At 41.8% G+C, this 23,514-nt stretch overlaps 1 protein-coding gene across 1 annotated transcript; it reads right to left on the reverse strand.

Annotated features, from left to right (window-relative positions):
- Window positions 1–552: 552 nt before the first annotated feature.
- SUCLG1 (succinate-CoA ligase GDP/ADP-forming subunit alpha) lies at window positions 553–17,665 on the reverse strand. The gene is made up of 9 exons (XM_054824282.1): window positions 17,508–17,665; window positions 9,435–9,538; window positions 8,423–8,539; window positions 7,701–7,913; window positions 7,555–7,612; window positions 5,213–5,296; window positions 4,424–4,575; window positions 3,716–3,904; window positions 553–2,734 (listed from the first exon to the last, which is right to left on the reverse strand). Exons 1-9 carry the CDS (start codon window positions 17,557–17,559, stop codon window positions 2,708–2,710), a joined length of 996 nt encoding a protein of 331 aa, XP_054680257.1. The 5' UTR covers window positions 17,560–17,665; the 3' UTR covers window positions 553–2,707.
- Window positions 17,666–23,514: the final 5,849 nt, after the last annotated feature.

Raw genomic sequence — 23,514 nt, forward strand, 5'->3', positions numbered from 1 at the left:
ACCACTATCTTCCCCCCAAAATATGACATAACAAAACATTCATCCTGGAAAACAGTATAAATACAGAAGGAAATAAAAATAAATCAGGCATTAATACATTCTAAGAAACACCAAAGGCATAGTATTCATTAGGTGTGACAGACCTCTAATCAAACTCAAAAAAAATTATCAACATCATCACACTCAAGAAGCAGCTACTAGTGAGAGTATTAGGTATCATTCAAAAGACAAATATTGCCCAGGAAGAGAAAAAAAAAAAGCATGAACAGGATCTGCATCCTCTTCTCTTTGTTCAAGAAAATCAGCATGACCAAAATGAACATCTAGAATTTATCCCTCAACATGCAAGTGATTTATGGACAGACACCATGGCCAAGTCTAGATCAAAGTAAAAAAGGACTATTTTATAAAACTTACTGAGAACTCAAATAGTAACATTAGTGATGTTTCTCTTGAGCATAAAAACTACTAAGTTATAAGGTAGCAACAAGTTTAAGGCTCAACACTAACTTAGCTTTTGCCTTTAAAAAAAAATAAAGAAATTAACAATTTTCCAGGTCAGATTACTTGAAATATTTATTCACAAGTACATATAGTATTAAATGAATGCAAATATATTTTCCAAGGAGACAGTGTCATTAGCAATGTAAGAGGCTCTGATGACATTTGTCAAGTGCACATTTTCAAGCAGCAAAACTGTGAAAACTAAGCCTTTCTATCAAGACAAGGTCAGGTTTCTTCCCCATCCTTAGGTGAGGCTCAGTCCCAGGCTAGTACAGATTGCTTCCCCAGGCTTGAAAAGAACCAGGCAGCTGCTAAGGTGCAGCAACAGATGACTGTTGCAAACATTAGAATCAAGGTTCCATTTTTAAATCCATCCTCAAATTTAAAGATAGGAGGAAACACCTTTTCAGGGGACGACAGTCATTGGAGTTTATGGCTGTCTTCTAAAATAGCCGGTGCCTCAAAAAGCTTCCATGGAGCAATGCCTAGCACCTCAGTTGTCCTGGAAGGTCATCTAACACTGGTGGCAATGATGAAATTCAGGCAGTTCATCAAGAAGCATTACTCACCCCAAAAGACATGTTGTGGAGAAGCCCACCACTACAAGGAGTTACTCTGATTAGCAGGCTCATAAGAAGCCAGGCTGCAATATCCTGACATTCACTGATGAAGAATTGCACTCTTACACAGACTGAGACACGTTAGCACTGGTATTTCTCTGGTTACGGGGCACCGTTCAGTCTTTTTTGCTCCAGATTAAATCAGACATCACCAGAAAACTGAGCAGATCTAGTAAGAAATTCCTATCTGTTGTCATAGGCTTTATCAAATGATTTACCACTCAATACTTTCAGCCGTCTAGTGACAGGATGTAAGGTTCATTTTAGTAAATCACACCAAGGTGAATAATACAGCATCTGGTCTCTGTGTCCTAAGGCCTATATCATCTGACTGATGCCTGACTGTATACGAAACATATTAATACACACTCAGGGCAGTGGAGATATGACCTGTCCTTTTATGCATTTTGTCAGAGCTTAGCTCTAGGAACTGTAAATGTCAGCATCAAGATACCTGCCTACTGCTTGCATCAGGAAGAGAAATTCCACAGGCATTTGAGTAAGAAAACTAAGAACAGGTTTAAACAGATAACGGCATGAGTTTTCATAAAAGCACCTTTATGAAACATAAGGTTAGCTTTAGACAAGTGCCAGGTTACATGAACTTTCAGTCCTCTATATAAAGAGAACAATCTTGGGTTTAGTTCATCCCGATAAAACTTGTAACACTCATTTATAGGCATGGTGCTTGGGCTATTTCCGAAGTAAAAAAAGGGCTTCTCATTACAATGCTGGAGTGGTTAACAAGAAAGTTACCTTATTACATTCTTTTCCAGAGAATAACAATTCCCCTCCATTATGTCCCAATGTCATTAGGATTTCAGAACACACAAGCAATGCAATCCTAGTTAAGATAAAGAGGAAATTAAGGTAAATGTAAGCTAAAGACCAAATCATTTTCATAGTTACAGACAATTTTGAATATATATTTGCATGGGAAATTAGATTCATTTTTGTGAATAAAAATTCCATCTCTCCACACAACTAGCCGAATTCCTTGCCAGTAGAGGACTACACTGTGCACGGCTCATCAGCCTTGAAAAGAAAGTCTGGACTTCAGGCATATCCAGCTACGTGGATCAACAAGCAACCCCTTCAGATCCAGCAGCTTTGGTTTAATGGACGGAAACTTTGGCCTATTGTTCAAACAAACGTACTTGCCAGCAACGAACAAGTAAGATTGGATTTGTTAAAAATAAAGTGAAGTGTGATATGTGCATAAAGTCAGTGCCTTGATCCTTTAAAGCATCTCTATAAGCAACTTTACCTTAAAAACGGGCAGTGCTTAAGTTACAAAAGATTATTTTGTGTATGATGATTGAAGAAACAGCTCTGCTTCAGGAATTCAAAAGATGAATCAGATTTAGTAGTAGGTTTATTAATTTGCTGTGATTTACAATGAGGCGATCATGTCTGAACCAAGGAGACATCAAAACAGGTTTAGCCAGGAGGTTTATGGCTTCCAAGTCAAATTCATAGACCAGTGTCAGTCATTCGGGCAACTGAAGATTAGCAGACAAAAGATAAGCGGAGGCCAGGTGCTGCACTGATGTTTCAGAGACAGTATTCCAAAGTTTCTTCTCCTACAGCAATTTCCTTTTCTCAAACTCCTGCAAATAGCACACAGACATTACCAGGGGGAAGAAAAAAAGATTGCTTCTATTACAATTTTATTTAAATTACTTTGTATTTATCTTAGTAAATCTGATTTTTGGAATTAAAAATTAAAATATAAAATGCATCATGTGTGCAGGTTAGAGGAAAGGAGGGTAAGTATTCTCCCAGCTCACATTAACAAACTGGCTACGAAAAACCAGTAGCGTTAGACTGCAGTTGGCGCACTGCGCTCAGATTGCAATGCTGTCAGGGAACGATTTGCTCCCAGGCACAGCATAATGGGCTTGAAAAACACTAATTCTGCATAAGAACTGCTCTAGAATCATTATGGTACAGGATTCAAGCCAGGGAAGCAACAAAGCAAAGATTTCATTTTAGTAAAGGAAAAAACACAACAGAAGAAGGGAAGAAGATGCTGTGAAGATGCTATACTATACAGTCACCACAGGAAAATAAAAATACCTAGCACAGCTGAATTATGCTTTTCTTCTAGCTGTGAAGCAATGCCTTTTTTTTGGATATGAATTAAGAAAAATGCAAGTAATCTACTCCATACATAAGTTTTTCAGCTGCATGCATTCAACCCTAATTCTGAATTAGTACTTAGGATAGACCTATATGCCAAGGCTTTCCTTCCTCAAATACCCTACTGTCAAAGAATGTTTTCATATTTCAAATTAATTCAGGTTATTTGCATCCAGAAAACACAATTCAACAAGTTGCTACACTTGAAAGCAAAATGTAATCTCCTCTCCGTTTTGCTATGTTTACTTTTCTATGAAGACGTTTAATAAAACGACGTGTGCACATTCTCTAAGTAATAACTCTAGCTTGTGCAGTCAATAGAGCTCTTGTGTTTAACCAAGTTCAGAGCAACAGAATATGTGGGAAAGAGATGTACTCCCAACTCGTATTCCCTCAAAAGTAGCTTCTTGCTCTGGATGAGTATGTATCCCAATTTCTGAGCAACGAACCTTGTAGATGGTGCTGCCTAGCTGAGCAGGAGACATGCTGACAACAACGCCAGCGCTCTGAAGAGCTGCTATCTTCTCCTTAGCTCCACCCTTTCCCCCAGCAATGATTGCTCCAGCATGACCCATCCGCCTGCCTGGAGGAGCAGTCAGACCAGCTATGAAGGACACCACCGGCTTGGCATTTGGACCCTGTGAAGAATGAAAAGGTACTGTGTTACATGGGGGAGGGCGAGATCACAGAATGGTTTAGGTTGGAAGGCACCTTAAAGATCATCTAGTTCTAACCCCTCTGCAGGGACACCCTCCACTAGACCAGGTTGCCCAAAGCCTCATCCAACCTGGCCTTGAACACTTCCAGGGATGGGGCATCCACAGCTTCTCTGGGCAAAAAAGCAATTCCAGGTGGCATATTTTATTTATTTTTTTTAAATATCAACTAGCCAGGCAAAAATATTAAACAGCTAGAAACCTCAGACAACAGACTCTTGATTCCGTGAAGAGTGTGGAATACTTTCTCTAAAGTTGACACTGCCCTCCAGTTAGATTTAATCTGCACAATGCTCCTAATTTCAATTCTCTTTAATAAATGTATGACTGTTTGGGGTTTTTGTAAATAGAGATTAGAGATTGAATTGAGTCTTCCTTGACATGGCAAAAGAAGATGGCTAAGTACCAAGGTGTCTGGAAGCAAGCTGTTTTAAAACTTACAGAATTATTTTCTTTCAAGAATGCTGCTGCATCCTCTTCAGCATTTCCTCCAATTTCCCCAATCAATATGATCCCCTCAGTATGAGGATCCTTCAGGAAGACATCAAGGCAGTCAATAAAATTAGTTCCATTGAACGGATCACCTCCAATCCCTGAAAAAAATTAAAACCATAAAAAAAAAAAAGACAAACTCAAGATAATGGTATTGCATTTACAATAAAAGTGTCTAAGTAAATTTCAGCATGAAAAGTATTCCCAAAGGTTCAGGGGAAGCTGAGGGGCAGCTCTGAAGGCTCTTCCCAAGTCAGTGTGCCAAATTCCTGCTCCAAGTATCTCCCCCACAATTTACAGAAAGCTTTGATATCTAAATAATCACCTTCCAAACCATAAGCAAAATATTAGGCTCTGTATAAAACACAGCAGGACCAAGACCCCAGCTCTAGAATTTTGCTGTAAGAAAACTGATTTACTTAACATACCCAACTAAATGCCTAAGAATGCCCTATCCCTTTATAATATTCAACTTCTTGGGAAAACTCATTCCCAAATTGACATCATATTTGCTGGCAGTTCTTTGTTCAAAGCTATTTTTTTAGGCTTTTATTAATCTGATGTGGAAATGATAATAGAGAAGGGTTATACTCTTCACAGCACATAGGGATCTCATTTCTCAAGATAATTGCCATTCAGCAATTTCTATGCTTGCAAAAAGAAATTACTTTGGATTTCTTCTTGTAAAGAAAAAGCAAATTAGTCTAGGCGCAACAGGCTGATTCAGAGGAAACCTACCAACGCAGAAAGACTGCCCCAATCCAACTTGCGTTGTCTGATGAACAGCTTCATATGTCAGAGTTCCAGATCTTGACACAATACCTTTAGCAAAGAAAAGGAGATAAACTTAACACTAACATAACTAAGCACATGACTAGAGGCAGCTGTTCTTAAACTAATAAAAATCACCTTAATAAACTCAACATGAGACACCAGGTTTTCCAGCTATCCTTGCAAAGTATGGAAACTCTATATAAGATTCTATCTGCGCTATTTCTTGGTTGGCATTTTTTGACACTTAATTGTCAACAGATTAAACATATTGGCTGAGACAGCATTCCTTACACTACAGCTTTACCAGGAAAGAAAACTGAAAACAAAATAGAATATACTTCTTGTCTTATATGTGAGCAGCTGATGCACTGAACTTGAGTTGCAGCACAACAGTTAACAAAAGAATTCTGTATTAATCACATCTTCAGCACAGCCAGGCACACAAGAGAGCCTCCAGAACAGAAATATGCTGCACAAACACAAGTTATCACTATTAAGGTATTTGTTGCTGCAGCTCACTGCTCTACAATACACATTCAGCACTTACATTACAGTATTACAAGACAGAGACCACAACCTTAGTTTTAAATTCAGGATGGAAGGTAATACAGAGCCTAGATCAGGGGCAAAATATTTGCATGTTTGTTCATTTTTCCAAGTCAAGATTTCTGTTAATACAAGAGGGAAGGTTTCCAGGAAAAACAGACATCATCTACTTCAAGCCATCTAACAAGGAATATAATAAGTATATTGCATGAACAGAAGAAAAAATACACCACTAGACAAACAACTTTAGTTTTATCAACTTTTTATACTGTTAGACAGTGCAGATGTCTACTAGTAAGGTTTTTTTCTTGCTATGTTTGCAAAGGCCTTCCTGTTTACTATTAAAATCAGATCACATCAGAGAAACTACAGATAAAGGTCCAAAGACTGTGGCTATTTTTATAGCTTGCATCCCAAGATTATCAAATGATTCTTGGATGCCTCACAGTAATAGAGCATATCACCAAAGGTCATAGTGTTAGACGAAGCTGGGAGGATGGCATAGTTACATTTTTATTCCCTGATCCTTGGATCACCATTGAAAACGTTTCTAGCAATGGTCAGCCAACTGGATTCAGGATTTAAAATACTGGTTTGCACTTGATGTGCCTTGTATTCAGATTCTAATATCGTGTGAATACAAGACATTTCTTATAGATATTTAGAAAATCTTAACAGAACTCTGATTCAAAAGGGAGCTCAGGGCAACATCAGTTGATGCTACCTTTTACAGTATAGAGCAATGTCTTGATGGTATCTACGAAGGGCATAATTGTAGTTATCTGATTTTTCAGTTCCAGGTTTACAGGTACTTCTGAAAGCTGGAGGTGTGACACGAGTGTTAACGCATCCTCTGGCACTCACTAGGTACACATTATTCTCAAGTCAGAAGTAGCAGAGATAGTTTCTTGTGTTCGAAAAACTGCACCAAGTCCATGTAGTTCAAGAGCACTGAACAGATTTTCCCACAGTAAACATGCTTTTCATGAAAAAAAATGGTAATGTTGACAAGGGTACTGTGCTCACGTAAACTGGTTACCCTGCTGACAGATAATAGCAGCATATGCTGCCTGTAACATTTCTGAAGCTCCATGTAAGTACAAATGCATATTTTGGAAGAATTTTCTTTATAGCTCCTGAACAGCATTATTTTAAAAATAATCAAGTTGTTATTTGTATAGTTTAGAACAAGGAGCCAACAGAAGTCAGGACAAGAGACTTGCACACAACCAACATATGATTATGAACAAGTCACTGTCTTTCTGACCTTAATTCCACTGAGAAATGGGTATATTTGTCACTTCCACTTGCCATGGTATAGTTGTCTAAATTATCTTGTTATAAACTTGCCTGTAATCTCTTCTCTTTAATAATGAGCTTGCTATAGGTGAAGGATTCTAGTCCTGAGGAGCCAGACTGTTGGAAGGAATAGCACTGGAGAGCTTAGTGCTCTCAAATCCCAAGATAAATGGGGGTATTCTCAAAAGAGAGTGTTAAGGAAACAAAGTCAATCATATTACCTAAGGAAACTTCCAATTGCTTCGCCTCTACCATCAGTACTCCGTGCCTCCTATGATAGACTGACTGATTTTGGCCTTCAGGATTGATAATGGCGAAACTCACTTACAAACTGAAGGACAGGCAAGATGTTATTCAGCGTGTCAACTGTCTTCAGGGCAGGATGTGGCGAGCCTCATGAATAAGAACACTAGAGTACCGAACTTTAGTTTTAGATGATGCATAAGTATTCAGAAACTCACCAATTCTTCCCTTCTTGTGAATGTGACCAGGCATGATACCAATTTTACATTCTCCAGGCTAAGGAAAGAGTGGGAGAAGTCAGATGGAACATTCAAACCATCACCAAGAATGGTTCAGCCTTGGAGCAAATCCAGAAGTCACTTACATTGATGACTCCAGGGCAGTTTGGGCCCACTAGTCGAGTCTTATCCTGCCGAAGCAGTCTGTGTTTAACTCGAACCATGTCCTGCTGGGGAATACCTTCAGTAATGCATACAACTAAGGGCATTTCTGCGTCGATTGCTTCATTGATCGCAGCAGCAGCAAATGGAGGAGGTACATATATAACAGTGGCAGAAGCACCAGTTTGTTCTTTGGCCTACAATGGACATAACAAAAGATATCAAGCATATAATGGGGTGGAAGAGAACATTTGACAATTAGTCATTTAAAATACATCCATTCACAGGCATAAAGTGAATGGATATATATTAATTTATTATAATCAAAGCAAGCATTAAATTCTCTGAAGATGGGACACATACAGCGCAACTAGGGAACTGAGAACTAACTGCTGTCAGGGAAGGATCTGCCCTATGAACACAATCATAAACATCCTTAGATAATGGTTTGCTAAAAATTCATCGCACACACCAGAATCAATCAGAAACTACTTGCATGCATAAAGTAAGTGTATCCAGACTCTGTGAACTTCACAGTGGAAGCCAAATTCATGCTTGACCACATTGAATTTTACAAGGCTTCTATTTCACTCCTTGCATAGTGACATCCATGGCTCAAATATTTGTCTCTTCAGTGTGAGCAATGAAATAAGGAGCCCTTCAGCAGCATTAAATTGTCTGCCCTCCAGTCATTGCTGCAAATTACCTCCTTCACAGAATTAAACACAGGCAGACCCAGATGAGTTTTTCCCCCTTTCCCTGGAGAAATTCCTCCAACTAGATTGGTGCCATAGTCCAGTGCCTGCTGGCTGTGAAAGGTGCCCTATGAGAGAGAAAATAAGGAAAGTTAAAAGGCATGTAATAGCAAATAAAATGAACCAAAAAAGTTGATGATATCTATAATTCTGAAAGCAATTTATGACACTTAAATTTGCAATGAGAAAGGAAGTTTTCACTACGTATGTACAACTAGCTATTTTGAAGAGTGCATCAACATGTTTTAAATGGGATTCAGAATAAGCTATGCTTTTTCTTTTAAATCAGAGCACTATGGTTGCACACTAAAGGATATTTTGTTGTGTATTGCTAATACACCTGCAGACATAGCAGCCACCTTTTATTTTCCACATCATCTGGCAGGTGACAAACACTATAATGAAATAAAAGATATTAGCATTCTCATACATGACTAGCTGATAGTTGTAGCAAAAGCAGTCTTCTCCCCTTGCAAATGTGTAAAAGAGTGAATGTGAGAAAACTATTAAATATCTTGAAATAAAAATAGAAATTTAATTTATAGGCATTGACATTCAAAGGCATTTGCAAAAGAGATACTTCTAAAATGGTAAGGATTTTGTAGTTTTTTGCAAATCTCCCTTTACAAAGAAACCCTTTCCGTTGTATAAAATGAAAAGGCCTAAGACCAAAACCAACAATAAAAATCAGAAGTAATATAGTAGAGATGACTCAAAAACAAGTTTTAAGCTTGTGCACAAGTGAAAAAAATACCTAGTCTATTGAATTCAAGAAAAAAAAAAGTCCATTTGGACCAAAGAAAGAAAACTACAGTGCTGAAGGGATGTTCCTGATCATGAAGTCCAGCTTCTTATCAACACAAGTAAAGTCAGTATATAATCCCTTTTATACATTATTATGGTTTTTGGCCAACTAACTTTCCAAACTGAAAGGGTGATAGAAGAAATAGTTCGTATGCATACCTGTTTGCCTGTGAAACCCTGACAGATAACCTTTGTATTTTTGTTAATATATAAATTTTTCCTTGATGCTGAGTAGGAGCAGTGTCGTACTCCATTCTGTTGCACTACAGAAAAAAAAAGAAGAGAGGACAAATCATTAATCCACTGCTTTGTTCGACTCTAAGTCAAAAAACGTCCTATCAAGTAAGTGCATATATATTAATGCTTATATCAAAAGATGAATTGATCTAATAGTTCATGTTTTCACAAAGCAGCTCTGAAAGTTTTAAGTATTTAGGACTTGTTATGCTAAGATATTAAACACCTGTAGTTCACTCTGCCTGTCACTGTGATTACTCAGTTAGCTAGGAATCAGGCTAGGTATTTCTCATATTGGGTACTTAATATCAGAACTCCAGTCGTGACAGATGGAAACATCATCTTAACCACTATTTTCATTTGCAAATGAACGTGTTTCTGTCCTCTAGGAAATCCTACAAAGCGACAAAGCAGACCTAAAATCCTTGCTGTCCCAGAGGCTGTTATAACATCGGTACTACATTACACCTTCTGTGAACATAGCACAGTCCACAGTAGACAATGAGAGCTACTGAAGAGGTCGAGGGTCCGTCAGCCCAGGTGAAACCTAATGCCAAGCAAAATATATAGCAATAGACTTTTTTCCAACAGATGCCTTGCTACGGGAGCCTAGGCATCACTGCTTGAAATGCACTGGGGCTCATGGGAAAATACAACTCTCCAGATACTCCACTAGAACCATTTTCAATTTAGTTCTCACAACTCTGGCCCTGAAAAAAACCAACACAACACAACTACAGAAAAGCAGCACGGTCGATGCTGGTATCACAAAGACAAGGAGAATGACTGCATCTCTGCTGAAGGGAAAGATATGTTGACATCAAATGATAAAAAAGAAATGCACAGAATGTTACCACACAAGAAAGCCTGAGATGAGGAGGGAAAAGAGGTGCTCTGGTATAACAAGGATGCACGCATTGCCCATACTCGTTGCCATAAGCTTTTTTCAAATAAAAAAAGTTCTGAGGGGATCAGAACTGATCTACTGCCTGCGAGTCTTTTAGATAAAAACACTATTTTGTTCTTAGAGTGAACATGAGAGGGTACAATTCTAGTACAGAAACTGACACCAGTATGTTACTATATTCCTCTTCTAGTTCTTTTAAAACTTTTCCACTTAAAATTTGAGGAAATAAAAAGTGAAGTAGAAATAAAAATAAGAAATTCTGAATTGTGGTCCCTGGATTGTTCCACATTTTTGCTCAGGCATTCCTGAACAAGAAATGGATTTTTTTTTCTTTTTCTTTTTTTAGAAAGGAAGCAAAAGCTATTAAGTAGAAAAAGAGAAAAAAAGTATTTTTCAACATAAACTGTTAATGCACAGAATTTATTGAGCTGTATTATTAACATTGTGTAATAACACAATTTCAATGGGGTAGTAAAAAGATACAGAAAATTTAAGATCCATATATTTACACATTTCTATCACAAAGAGCTACATAGAACTCTTCCACCAGCACTTTTGTCAACTACATTTTAGTGATACACCATTTTTATGCTTTACTTCTGTTCAAAAAAAGTGAGAAGAAAAATAAAACCATGCCAGAAGAAGCCTACAGACATCAGTGCTATTGCTAAATCTAAAGTCCTTACTCTGTTCTTAAGAAGTGCTGACAGAAACATGGGACCTCAACTCCAACCAGCTCCTGCCCTTCTCCAAGGAGCTGCAGCAGCACCTCATCTTCAGACCAACATAAAGTAAAATTCAACAGGATTTTAAAGATAAATGTACAGACTAGCATGCAGTAAACTTGTAACAAAGGTGGTAAAAGGGCACATCAGCTTTACTGACCTGCAGGGTTTTAACCTAAATCACATCTTTATCCACAAACACTGTTACAAAACTTGTTATATTGAGGAGAAATACGAAGCAGTAATGGCCAAAATATGTCTGAAGCTATGACTTAATGAAGAGGGTTATGAGGCTGTCTGTGGAAGGATAGAGGAAAGGGTAGTGCCACAGCTATAGAGGACAGCACAGCATGGTCTTTGTGCTGGGCCAACAGCTCAGCCTTCCTAGGCAAGGCTGCAATGCCCTGCAGGCTGCACAAGTGGCAACCAGCAGCCTGCCTCTGGCAAAGGAGAGGCAAAACAAGCAGAGAAACAGCCCGCCTGCTGGGTAGGGAGCAGGGCATCGGTCTACCTGATCCCAGCCATTCGGGCAATCCCTCACAGGCATAGGGCGCGACTGGGTGAAACCCAACCTTGAGAAAAGCAGAGGATGATCCCACTTGTGAAGATGCTGTTACAGTCATGACCTACCACCAGTGACGCCTTGCGGAGAATGGTCTGGGCTTCCAGAAGTATGGGAGTGCATGTTTTGAAAGCCCTCTGATGGGCCTGCAAGGGTAAAGAATAACCAGGCAACACTACACTAATTCAAAACAAAGTTTTATATGTATTGTCTGTGTTGCAACACCGACAAATCCACCTACAAAATAAGAGAGGGCAGCTTGCACATAGTGCACACTCAGTAACTTCAGTATTTTGACAAAAAAGAAAAAACACCAAACCTCTGACAAACAGTCACTTCTTTCGCTATACCATAAAAGCAATTCTACAGCTCCAGTTCAGCCATCCATTCCATATCTATTTTCAGGTATTTATAACCTTGCACAAAAATGTTTTTGAAAGCTTAAGTTTGTCAATTCGCAGTTTTGAGAAGTCTATATAGATATATTTTTCAAGGATAAGAAGCTCTTGAACATTTTCCATGCTATCAAAGTACCAAAAAAATTTTAGGCACTGATAACTAAAAGACAGCTTAAATTCTAAGCTTTGTATGGATTTACTGTTGAAAAATTTATGTGCTTCTTACATTACTGAAGAGCCCTGGTTCAGAGAAAATACAGCTGGTTCAGAAAAGCCTGGCCATAGGCTCGAGCCATTTGCTGTCTTCAGAGGGAGGCAGCTTAGCATGGGCACATGTCTAGGGAGCGATACATTTTGGATTTAAAAAAACTAAATAAATCACCTTGCACTTTCTGGGCTGGATGATTCTGAGTTTTTGGGGGGTTTTAAACTGACATGATAAAACTCCATATTTCTCTCCCTGGCCTTGTCTAAAGCAGAAAATTTTGCCCCCGGTTATCAGCACAATAGGAGCAGCAGAGGCATCGATCAAGATGAGGTTCTGATATACGCGGCACAAACAAGTCCCGGGAACAAACAGCTGGCAATTTAAATAGACATTGATATAGACAGATATGAGATGAGAAGGAAACAGGTGGAAAATCGAAATGGCACACTTAAGTTCACAGCAGGTAAGAGTCAGAAATAGAATCCAAGTCTCAATTTCCACCCAGGACCTTCATTCACTAGTTCCTACTGCTTCACAACTTCTAACACCCGTTCAGGCAACTAGAAGAAATTAGGGTCCTGAACAAAAATGCATGTTGCTTCAAGAAGACAGGGAAAAAAAACAAAAAAAATATGCTCTTCCAGTACCAGGATTCAGCTGTGAACCAGTAAAAGCCAAACTCATTGGTGATGCTATTTTAATGCACACATCTAAATTACAGGCCAAGTTACAACGGTGCAGGTTCCAGATGAAGTCCTAGAGCATAAGGACAAATCTTATCAAATCCAAATCTTACCAAAAGCACAGTGGTAATGCTGTATTTTGTCAAATCAGAGTTCTACCATAGCACTACTGTGTCCAACAAAGGCCTATAATAGACCTTTGGAAAAGAGTATTAAAACTAAAAGAAAATGGATGATCTTTCCCAGGCAATCCTTTCATTTCTGCCCATCCCTGTTGTTTTGCACAGTTTGTGGTTAAAAAAAAAAAAGTTATACAAATAATAAGATTTTCTTTTTTTTTTTCCTTTCCAGTACTTTAGCGTCTACATAGCTAAAGAGAGACATACTGTGTCAAGAAACTATTTGAGTCCATTGTACAGGACAACCAAGTAGTTACGAAAAGTGCTCAAATATCAAAACCCTGCTGTCCCAGGATTGATTTGAAAAGCAAGATCTAAATTTAGCAAAGGAGTATAAGCCTGTATATAAAATACCAGTTGTTTTACAGTAAAGAAACCTTACTATAAACTAAGGGACAGAGTTACTTCCAGCACACACACTGCTGGTAGTTACTCCTGCATTTCCAGGGAAAAAGCCGAACCCAGAACTCACTGCAGCCCAAGTAACTGAAAACCCAGCTACATTTACCTCTTAAAAGAAAACTAACCATCTGTAGCCATGAGCAGGGCTTTCAACTCATTTGTGTATTACAATTAACAAGCCCTTCTAGAAAAATACCCTATTATTTACCATGAAGTCCAAACATGAATTTACATGTTAAAAAGAAAACTGACCCATTTGCAGGGTATTTTAAAACACGCATGGAATGTAAATACCGTTTACACTGAGCTTTCAGGCACTCCTTGAGCAGCTCCCAAGCACAAATCTCATTTCAAACCCAAGCTACATTTGCCCAGCTTATTTGGGTTGTGCAAGTCAGCTGACAGCACAGATACTAAGGGCTACATCTCTTCCTCACTCAAAATTTACAAAGCTGAAAACTTCTTATTTGCATGACTTCTTGCAAGATTTCCTGGAGCTACGGACAGAAATCCAATCAAAGTGCTTCCCTCTTACCCACATTTATGCCAGACAAAAAAAAAGTTTGGAAGCTGAGGTAGCATCTGAGGGTGCTCATAAAATGAGCACAATATAAAAGTGAAGTGAAACAGCAGAGATTCCTTTCTAGAAGGACCTGAGCACATCCCCACATTGCCAGAAGACTGACAAGTAATAAGTGAAATTCTTCCTCTATTACTTGAAATAGCCAGAGAACGTCGAGATGAAGGAAGATATTCCTTTTCCTTTTTATTACCTATGTAAGGAAAGAAGAACGCCTTGGAAATCATACAGGCTCCAATACAAATGGGGAAAATGCAGGCCAATGCAGGAAATGGGTTTTTTTCCCACTCACCTCCCTTATTTTCCATCAGTTACAGATCTTCAGATTGTTTCTGAGAATCCTTTCAATATTTTATATGTGTTTAATGTGCATTTTTATGACCATCTCCTTTCTCCTTCCTCTGCCTACAAATGCATGGCCTGAAGAGGACAGAACAGTTCTGGACAGGTTCTTACATTACAGAAGAATACAGACATTAAAAAAAAAAGTTTGGCAAAGACTAAAGTGCTGCAGAAAAATTCAGAGTCTTTTGACTACAAGCTTGACATTAACAAGAATATTCCACATGCAGTTTCCCATCCTAGTTCTTTATTAGGTTTTAGTCTTCATTATCAGGCTGTATGTATATATTCACACACACAATTATATTTGGATAATTCTCTCCTCTCCCCAAATCCATCTACAGAATTCACCCTTAAAGGTATCTGTTACATTAGTAGAAGATGATCCTTATTGACAAAGAACTTTTCATGTTGTTGAGGGATTGCTCAAAATATCTTATTCCTTTGTCTAAGAGGATTATGTGCTCAGAGGATTTCCAGGTATCATTCCTCAGACTCTCTTCTCTCACCCTTCCCTTGGCAAATTCCTGTTAATTATGGAAACTACAATCTAGGAACATGGCATAGGAGTTGAGGAATTAAGTAAATTAATCAGGCTGTAAAGGACAGATACAATGCTTACGCTACATCTACCACATTAAAACAAAACTAGGACTAATGGGCAAATGACCTTCAGAAAACTTTCAATCCTTTCAACACACTTCTCTTTCCTAATCAAAAATCCCCACTCATTGCGATGGACATTACAGGGGGTCACGGGAAACACAATGGCATTTGAAAGAAAAGCTTTCTCCCACATTTATGAAGCTGAAACAGAGCAAAGCATCTCAATGAATCTGCACGTTCTTCTCAGCACAAATCAACTATTTCTTGGAAGACAAACTGTTTTTTCCCCCATGTATACTCCACTAAGAACGTGGTTTGGGAGCTTTCTTCCACACACACTGTTTACATAAAAACAACTAAAGAATTCTCCAGTTTAGATTGTTATTTCTGCAGCAATTCCGTGCCAGGGTTATTCACATCATTTACTGTAATCTTTTAGTCTAAGAGCTCTACAAAGCCTTCTCACATGCCCAGAACTTAAGATCCCTAATCTTGACTTTCCCATCACAGTTAAGGTGCCTACAGAGACTCTCTTCAAAGTGTGGTGTAGACCATAGGTCTTTCTTGACTCTGTCCGTATATAAACAGTGCTTTGAGCTGACCTTTGAGCAAGCATTTATCATTCATCGCTGTATTTCATACTGTGTTTTCACAACTTCCTGAATTCAACCTTATAGATACACACCGTGCATGCTTGCTTCAGCAATGTACCAACAAAAATAGATATTGCAATCCTTTTGTAACAGAACACATTAGAACTCATGATTTTAAATCACTGAGAGCAGCAGATGTTAATTATTTGTTACTGAAAATGTACGCGCAAAGTCCAGATTTAAGGTTTAAGCAGTCTTTTAATATTTTGTAGAGTATCAAACCAAACAAAGAAATGTTTCCAATGAAGGACTATTTCATCACGCAGGAGTTTTAAGACTTCATGAACTGTTGCACACAGGCACTTCTTGAGCCACTTAGACCACTTCTTCCCCTCCACCCCCCAAAATCATCTTAAGTGCTCTTCCTTGAATTTCTATGTGTTTTTAACATGTAAAACTGCACCCAAGAGTAGCTTTGCTGGGAGTATAAATTAACCTAAACTGGAGGTGCTATGCTCCCATCTGCTCCCCTCCATCAGAACCAATTCTTATCAGACACAGGGGAGCCAATTCAAAGAGCTGAACTGGCAGAAATTAACAGTACAGTAAGAAAATAGTTTCCTGCTCATGGAGGACAAGAGGTAGGAACGGGTGCCTGAGGGGATGGTAGATGTGCTACAGGTACAACTCAGACCAGCTTAAAATGTTGTGGGATCACGCTACTAGACCCTAACCTGCAAGTTACCACCACCCCGAAACAAAAAAACCTTTGTGTGCAGTGAAGTGAGGTAGGTTTAAGTTTATCCATTCATTCTCAGCTCCAAGATCCAAGACTAAAGCATGAATTTCTCAGTTTAGATTCCAAGAAATTGCTCTTGTGCCTAGGCGTACCCATACTGATTTCAGCAGAGGATGCAGCATTAACTGCACAAAAAAAGCACGCTGAAAAGAAAACACAAAACACTTTATTTTTTATTGCGATCTTCAGAACAACGCATGTGAAAACTTTCAAGGTGAAGTGTTAGTCTCAGACTGCTTGTGTTCTCCATAACTAAACGCTAATGTTCTTATTCTTGACCATAAAGAAAAACTTTACCAACTTGTGCTGAAATCACAGGATAACTCAGGGACCTCAAGAGGTCTCTAGCCCAAGCCACCACGCAAAGTGACTATATCCAACTCTATCAGCTTCCTCTGGGCCTTGTCAACTTTTTAGTGTTTCCGGAGATGTAACAGAGACAACGATCTTTCTGGGTCAGGCACCAACGTCTGACCACCCTCGATGCCAAAAGTTTTCCTAACTTTTCAAGATAGTTTTCCCTGCAGCCACGCGTGCCCCGGGCCCTACACTGCCGTGCACCTCCCGAAGAGCCTGCCTCCGCCCTCCCCCTCCAGACGCTCTGTAAGAGGGGCTGCGGGCACTGGAGATCAGCACTCAGACACCCACACCGCCCCTCTTGGGCCTTCCGCACTGAGACTGAGGAGACCCGGCTCTGCCAGCAGACCGAGGCCCGGGAGAAGGGTTTGCTCGCCGCACCCCCCTGCCCAGAGGCCGGGGACAGGCGAGACGCTCCCCCTCCCCCGGGTGACCTTGCCCCGCTGCAGACCCGGCCCATTCCCCTCCCGTGGCGGGCGGAGGCGGCCGGGCCGCGGCGGCGGCTCACCCCCCCTCATCACCCCCCCTCCAGGCCCCGCGGCCTACCGCGGAGGGGCGGCCAGGGGGGAGCAGGCCGCGGCGGAAAGCGGTTGCCAGGCAGCGGGGAGGGCCCCGCGGCCCGGCGCGGGGGGGTGCCGGCGGGTCGGTACTCACGGCGGAGGAAGCGGCCCAGCAGGCGGGCGGCGGCGCGGCTGCAGTGAGACATCGTCCCCTTCGGCAATGACACCGGCCCGGCGGATCGCGGCGGGCGGGCGGCCCTGCGCGGCGCCTGAGTACTGCCCACCCCGGCGCTGAGCCGGGCAGCCCCCCACGCGCGGATTGGCTCAACCCAAAGGCCCCCCCCAGTGGCAGCAGCCAATTAAAGGCTAGCTGGCGGGGCGGAGGGCCCGTGAGGCATTGTGGGTGTTGTAGTCCGCGGCGGCCTAGGCGGGAGGCAGGGTGGCAGGGCCGCGCCGTGACAGACCGGCTGCCACCACCGCAGCGCGGGAGGAAGGCGACGGCCAGCCCTGATAGCTCCTAACTTGTGCTAAGTTCAGGGCAAAACCAGTGTTTGATGGGTGCTTGCTGTGGCTGCCCGTTAAAAGCCGCCATGGTCGGTCAGCAGGTGGCCAGGGAAGGTGAGGAGGAGGTGGGTTGGCTGCCTGCTGTGGCGGCCCGCGGGTACCAGAAACAGTCACGTTTCTCAGGGAAAAGTGGTATCTTCTAATTGAGCAGCTGAGGTAGAAACCCACATACGAGTTAATGGTCGATCAAATGAAATATATTGATTACCTCTCACTACGTACCTGACCTTGTCTGTTAGTAATTTGCTTGAAGCACTGCAGAAAGAGAGCAAAACCCTGGTCCTGACTGTGCCAAGCACACGTTAAATGCTGGGAGGCGTGAGGTGGACACAGGCGATGGTCCTGGGAAGAATGACTTGGCTGTAGTGGTCAGTGTGTTCAGTGGTGAGCAGTCCTGAGCACCCACTGGTTTATTGGGGCTAAATAGTTTGAGATGGAATAATTTTTAAAAATGGAGGAGAACTGAAAATCTTTCTCATTCACCACGCACAGTTTACTCACCTGGCTGATCCTGGGGCAGGAAAAGGAGCGTATTTGAATAAATCAAACAACACAGTTCTGAAACAATAATTGGTGTTTTCTTTCATCCCTACAGAGATTCTTAACAGCGGTGTTTTCTTTCTGCTGAACTTCAGGGAGCATTTGTTCCGGAAAAGAAAATGGTTAATGAACCACAAGAAAGGCACAGCTCTGATTTTTTGACAAGGGAGTTCAGGCAGACATTCACAAAAAGAGCATCTGTCAGGGACAGTGATTATGGGAGAGGCATCTCCAGAGCAAACAGAGGATATGTCTGTACCTGGGACTTGGAGGAAAGTTAGAAGAATGTGCAATTCTTGCAGCCATGACTAAAATGACCTTAGATCAGTGTCACGAGAAACCACTGGACTCTGCATTGAGGCATCCCATAAGGGATTTTAAAATGCTTTAACTTCTACACCTGAGCTTCAGGCACAGGTCAGTTCATCAGCTATGTCATCAGCTGCCTTCAGCAACACCACCTGCACAAATTTGTGTATCTGCGGGCAGAGGTAGGTGGGAGGGGGGCAAGAAGAGACAAAATACTCCTGTAGGACAAAAGTAAACTCACTAAGTCATACTCTGGTTTCATCCTGATTATTTCATTCATTTCACGTCCATAAAACAGGCCAGAATGACGCTGTAATAAATAAATGAAGCAACCGAATGTTCAGCTTCTTATGAGGTAAATATGATCCCTTAGGAGGACGTACACGCTGATTTTATAAGGAACCCGGTCACTACTAAAGGATTTACACCTGGATCCATTTCCAAATCAATTTTTCCTTGACTTGAGGCTTTCACTAAGACTCTTGTGGGGATTATAGAATTTGAGTTAGATGCCATTCTGTATACAGGAAGATTGTGCTTTTAGCAGTTTCTCAACAAAACTCTGCTTTCAGGAGGGGGAGAGAGAGGGAGAAGCTGATCTAGAAAATAGCACACAAAAGAAATGAGTGAGACTGGATAGCAGAAGACCAAAGGGAATAATAAGAACCCCAACTGTTTGTAAGTGACTCCCTCACCTTGGTTCATAGGTGGCAGTGACAGGCAGGACTGTCCCACTGCCAGGGGTCGGAGAAGAGCTCCACTCCTGTCAACAGCGAGATGTGGAGCCTTTGACCCCAGCTAAATTATACAGTGGGTTATTCCTTCTTTCCTTTTTATGTTGAGCTATGTAATGTCAGAAGTCCATTCGTTGGATATCAAATGCACTTAAAATAACCCGGGCATGAAGTCAAACAATATGATAAAATGAGGACAACTGCAATTTTTTAGTGTTTTTAGTAGGATTGTGTAAGATGAGGGTTTGGGCTATTGTTGTGGGTTTGAGGTTGGTTTTTTTTCAAATCTCATTAGTAGAAATATCTCTTCAGTCATTTGCATTCAAAACCTGAATGCATCTAGAGTCTTTTGAATCTTAATATTGATGCAAGTCATTATCACCCTAACAGTAAATGTTTCAGGGTACAGAAACCATCTGTACAATATGTAATTGGCCAGACATACACGGAATTGAGAAAAAAATAAACCTATTTTCATTTGTTTTAACACAGTGGTTTGGTTCCTGTCAGAGAACACTCTGTTCCACCAATACTAATTTAGCCGATTTAATCAACTGCCTAGAAAGAAACCATTGAGTGGAGGGAGAAACAATGCAGCAATTACCAACACTCACGTAGCAATGAGAGGGGCTGCCTTACAAAGTTCAGGGCAGACCCAGTTCTAGTGGGGTAGCCAAAGGATTAGGAAAAATTTGGGGATTTAATCTAAGAACAATACTTTTCAACCACTGGAGAAAGCCCAAAAGTCAGGTAAGGGGTGGGGTCTCTCCCTAATGCATTTTTAAGTAAGCAACTTCATTTTAAGAGCAACACAGATCCTGGAGCTGAACCTTATGAAAATCACACCCCCAGGGACAAACTGAATTCTAGTGAAAACATTTTTCTTGCTCTCTTACTCATAGTTGGGCTTTAATCCTCTTTGAAAGCAGATTTTCCTGATACGCAGGACTTTCTGCATAGTATCCCTCCACAGAGGACGTGACCTTCTGCTACTAAAAAGCCCAAAGGAACATGATGTTAATGTTTACCGGCCTGGGAGCTCCAGCCACAGCAGAAGATAAAAACGCTCTGTCTGCTAACATTTTCCCTTTTGTAGATCTTCAGATGAAAAGGAGATTCACTGCATGCACAAAACGCAACTTCTTTTGGTACTTCCTTAAAACTAATGGTAAAATGTTTCTCTTTTCTTCTTTCAGATGCTGGCTGGGCAGTTGCGGGACCCGGCTGTGCTGCTTGGCCAGCTGCATGCTTCACTTCCTCTGGGTCATAACTGAAATTGCTCAATCTCTCCCAGCCTTGGTTTCTTCTCCTTAAGAGAAGTCACTGCTAATGCTTTGTTTGCTTGCATCATCAGCCAAAAATGTGCAATGCAAATAAATCACCAATGCCTTAAATGTCAGGATTTACTAGCACTAAGAGCAGCAAAACCACTTTAGACATCTAGGTTTTTCAGGGTGTCCTGTTTACACCCCAGAGCCCAGGTTTGATGTTGTACTGCAGGATAAAAGCTGACTGTGCTCCGGGCACTGGCACTTAGAAACACCAAGATATAGTTGTCACCTGCACCAGCCCCTGTGTCTCTCTTCTCCACGAGCCCCTTACAGCCAGTGCCTGCCAGCCTCACTCTTCTTCACCCACACAAGGAACTCACCCCTTCACTCACACAGCATCCTCTTTTCCATATGCACATTTCCACGTGTGACTCCATGTATCTCCCCTTCTGGGTTTCATACTGACCTTGGTCTCGCTGCAGGTAACGTAGGTGACATGTTTGAACTGCAGCTCAATTCACGTGCTTGTGGACTGGCATCTAGTGCAGCTTGAGCCGCCTGCAGCACCCTGCCCTGCCTCCTCCTGCCTCTCCAGGAAAGCCTGGGCTTCCCCTAAGTCCCATGTCCCTTTAGCCAGTCCTCCACAAGGGTCTCAGATGCCCTGGGGCACCCCTTATGCCACTGGACACCTAATAGGAGTCTTTACTGTCTGAACAGTCTGCAGCTAAGGCTGAAATCCAGGTCCAGATTCAACCACCTGAAGGTCTCTGCATGGCAGGTGTGTACATGTGTGCTGTCCCAGCTCTCCTTCTCCTGCTGCACACAGTCAGCAGAGACCAGAGAGAGGTTCCTGTGCTGCCTGTAGATGTTTGCTGCAAGGAGAGGATTGGATTACTCTCTTGGAGCCCTCGCAGTGCTGGGCAATCTCCACTGGTTGCAACAAGAGCTTAGAAACCCACCCATATGGAGACAGCCCAGGTGTTTGAAGCTGGACCTGACTCCCACCCAAAAGTATTCTGAACCCAGTGAAATGTGTTGCTAAATAAGAGAGGCAGGGACGGGCAGGCTAATGCAGCGGTTGGGGAAAGGTTCAGTTGAAAGCTTGTGAAATAATGGGACCTTCGGACCACATGGAGTGGTCCGTTATAGCATGAAACTGAAAGTATGGTCACTTTTCTTGAATAAAGCCTTTAACACTTTTTTCTGCCCTGCAGTCGTGACAAATGACCTGGAGCCCTGTTACTGCTTTGCCAGAGTGTAAAGTGATCATCGGGGGAATGCTGCTGCCAGTGTGTATCACAGAGTATTTGCTGTTCACATTTACATTTGCACAGCCAGAGGTTAAATGCTGCCACCAGTTTCTTAGGGATTTGAGCCTTGCATTTGACTGACAGCTTCAGTAGATGCTGTTTCCATAGCTGACCCATCAACACGTTCATGTCTCTGTTAAACGTTATCATAGGAGAGTGGTAGAAAGCAGGGTGCCTTCTTTTCTCCAGTCCAGTAGTTCCTCCTGCCATCTTTTTCTGCAACACTGATTTGTGCAGGTGCTTGTAGGACTCCATCAACCTCTTGCTACTTCCCAAAAAGGAAGCTCAAAACTGAAACAAGCTTCTCGCACCCCAAAGTCTTCAGCATTCACTGCAGCACAACTTCCCGGCAATATGAGGTGCCTGAACTGTCAGCGCTGACTTCTGAGCTGGTCAGGAACGTTGTGCTCCTGCAGACCTCTCTGTAACAGGACATGCATCCTGACCATACCATAGAGACAGCAAACCTCAAAGTTCCCCAAAGAGCGATTGCATATTAAATGGGAAATAGGAATTTCCCTTCTGTGAAGCAAGAGTAATAAATAGACCCGCTCCATCATTTCCCTCCCGGCTGCTCACTGCCCTAGGACTGCAGCCCTGTATGCCACAAACTTTGAGGTGTACTTCACGCCGGGCAGAAATCCTTTGGGATGATGGCAGGAGTCACACGCTTGATCTGTGTGGTAAACTGAGACGTATTAAAAAACGTACGGTTGTATTCAGGCTAGCAGCTGTACAAACAACACAGTTGGCAGAGCCACAAAGCGGACTTCGTAGGCAGATATTTAATGGCATAAAATACACCCCAGACTTCCGACTCAGAATCAGAAACAGGTTTATCTCCTGGTGCTGGCCAGAGCTAAAAGACATCCCCTCGACAAATGCAAGTTCCAGCAAGGAGGGTTTAGCAGGAAGGCCATCCTTCGAGTGCGAGTGTGAATTTAGGGGATTGATACACCAGGGACAAGCTCTTCAGCTGGTTTAGCCCTTGCTCACATCAGCGATGACTCTGGGCCTATGCTTCTGGCACCAGCTGATGTTTGATCACCGTCTCCTGTTCCCACCCTCACTGAAACTACGCTGCAGCTTGAAATCCTCATGCATCTTGTTAGCGTTAGTGGCATCATCACCTCCTATCACTGGAAGTTAAGAATGTGCAAACAAATCGGGCATTCCCCCACCGCTGTCTCCCTGGGATGGAGGCAGGGACTCAAGCGTGATGCTAAACCCTGGCCTCGCCTGGATCCAGCTTCCAGCAGCTAATGGTGCTGACCCTTCTAAAACCAGACTCATTTGTAGTTTTCTATGCTTTAATTTACAGGTTGTAAGTAAAAATAGTCCCAGCCCTGGAAAGAGTCTCAGCCCTGGGAGAGTCCCCAGGAGGAGCTGGACCACTGCTGTCCCTTGAAAAGACCATGGAGAAAATCAGAGGT

The sequence above is a fragment of the Grus americana genome, chromosome 4 (genome assembly GCF_028858705.1).
Source record: "Grus americana isolate bGruAme1 chromosome 4, bGruAme1.mat, whole genome shotgun sequence".
In the NCBI taxonomy this organism is placed as follows: domain Eukaryota; kingdom Metazoa; phylum Chordata; class Aves; order Gruiformes; family Gruidae; genus Grus; species Grus americana.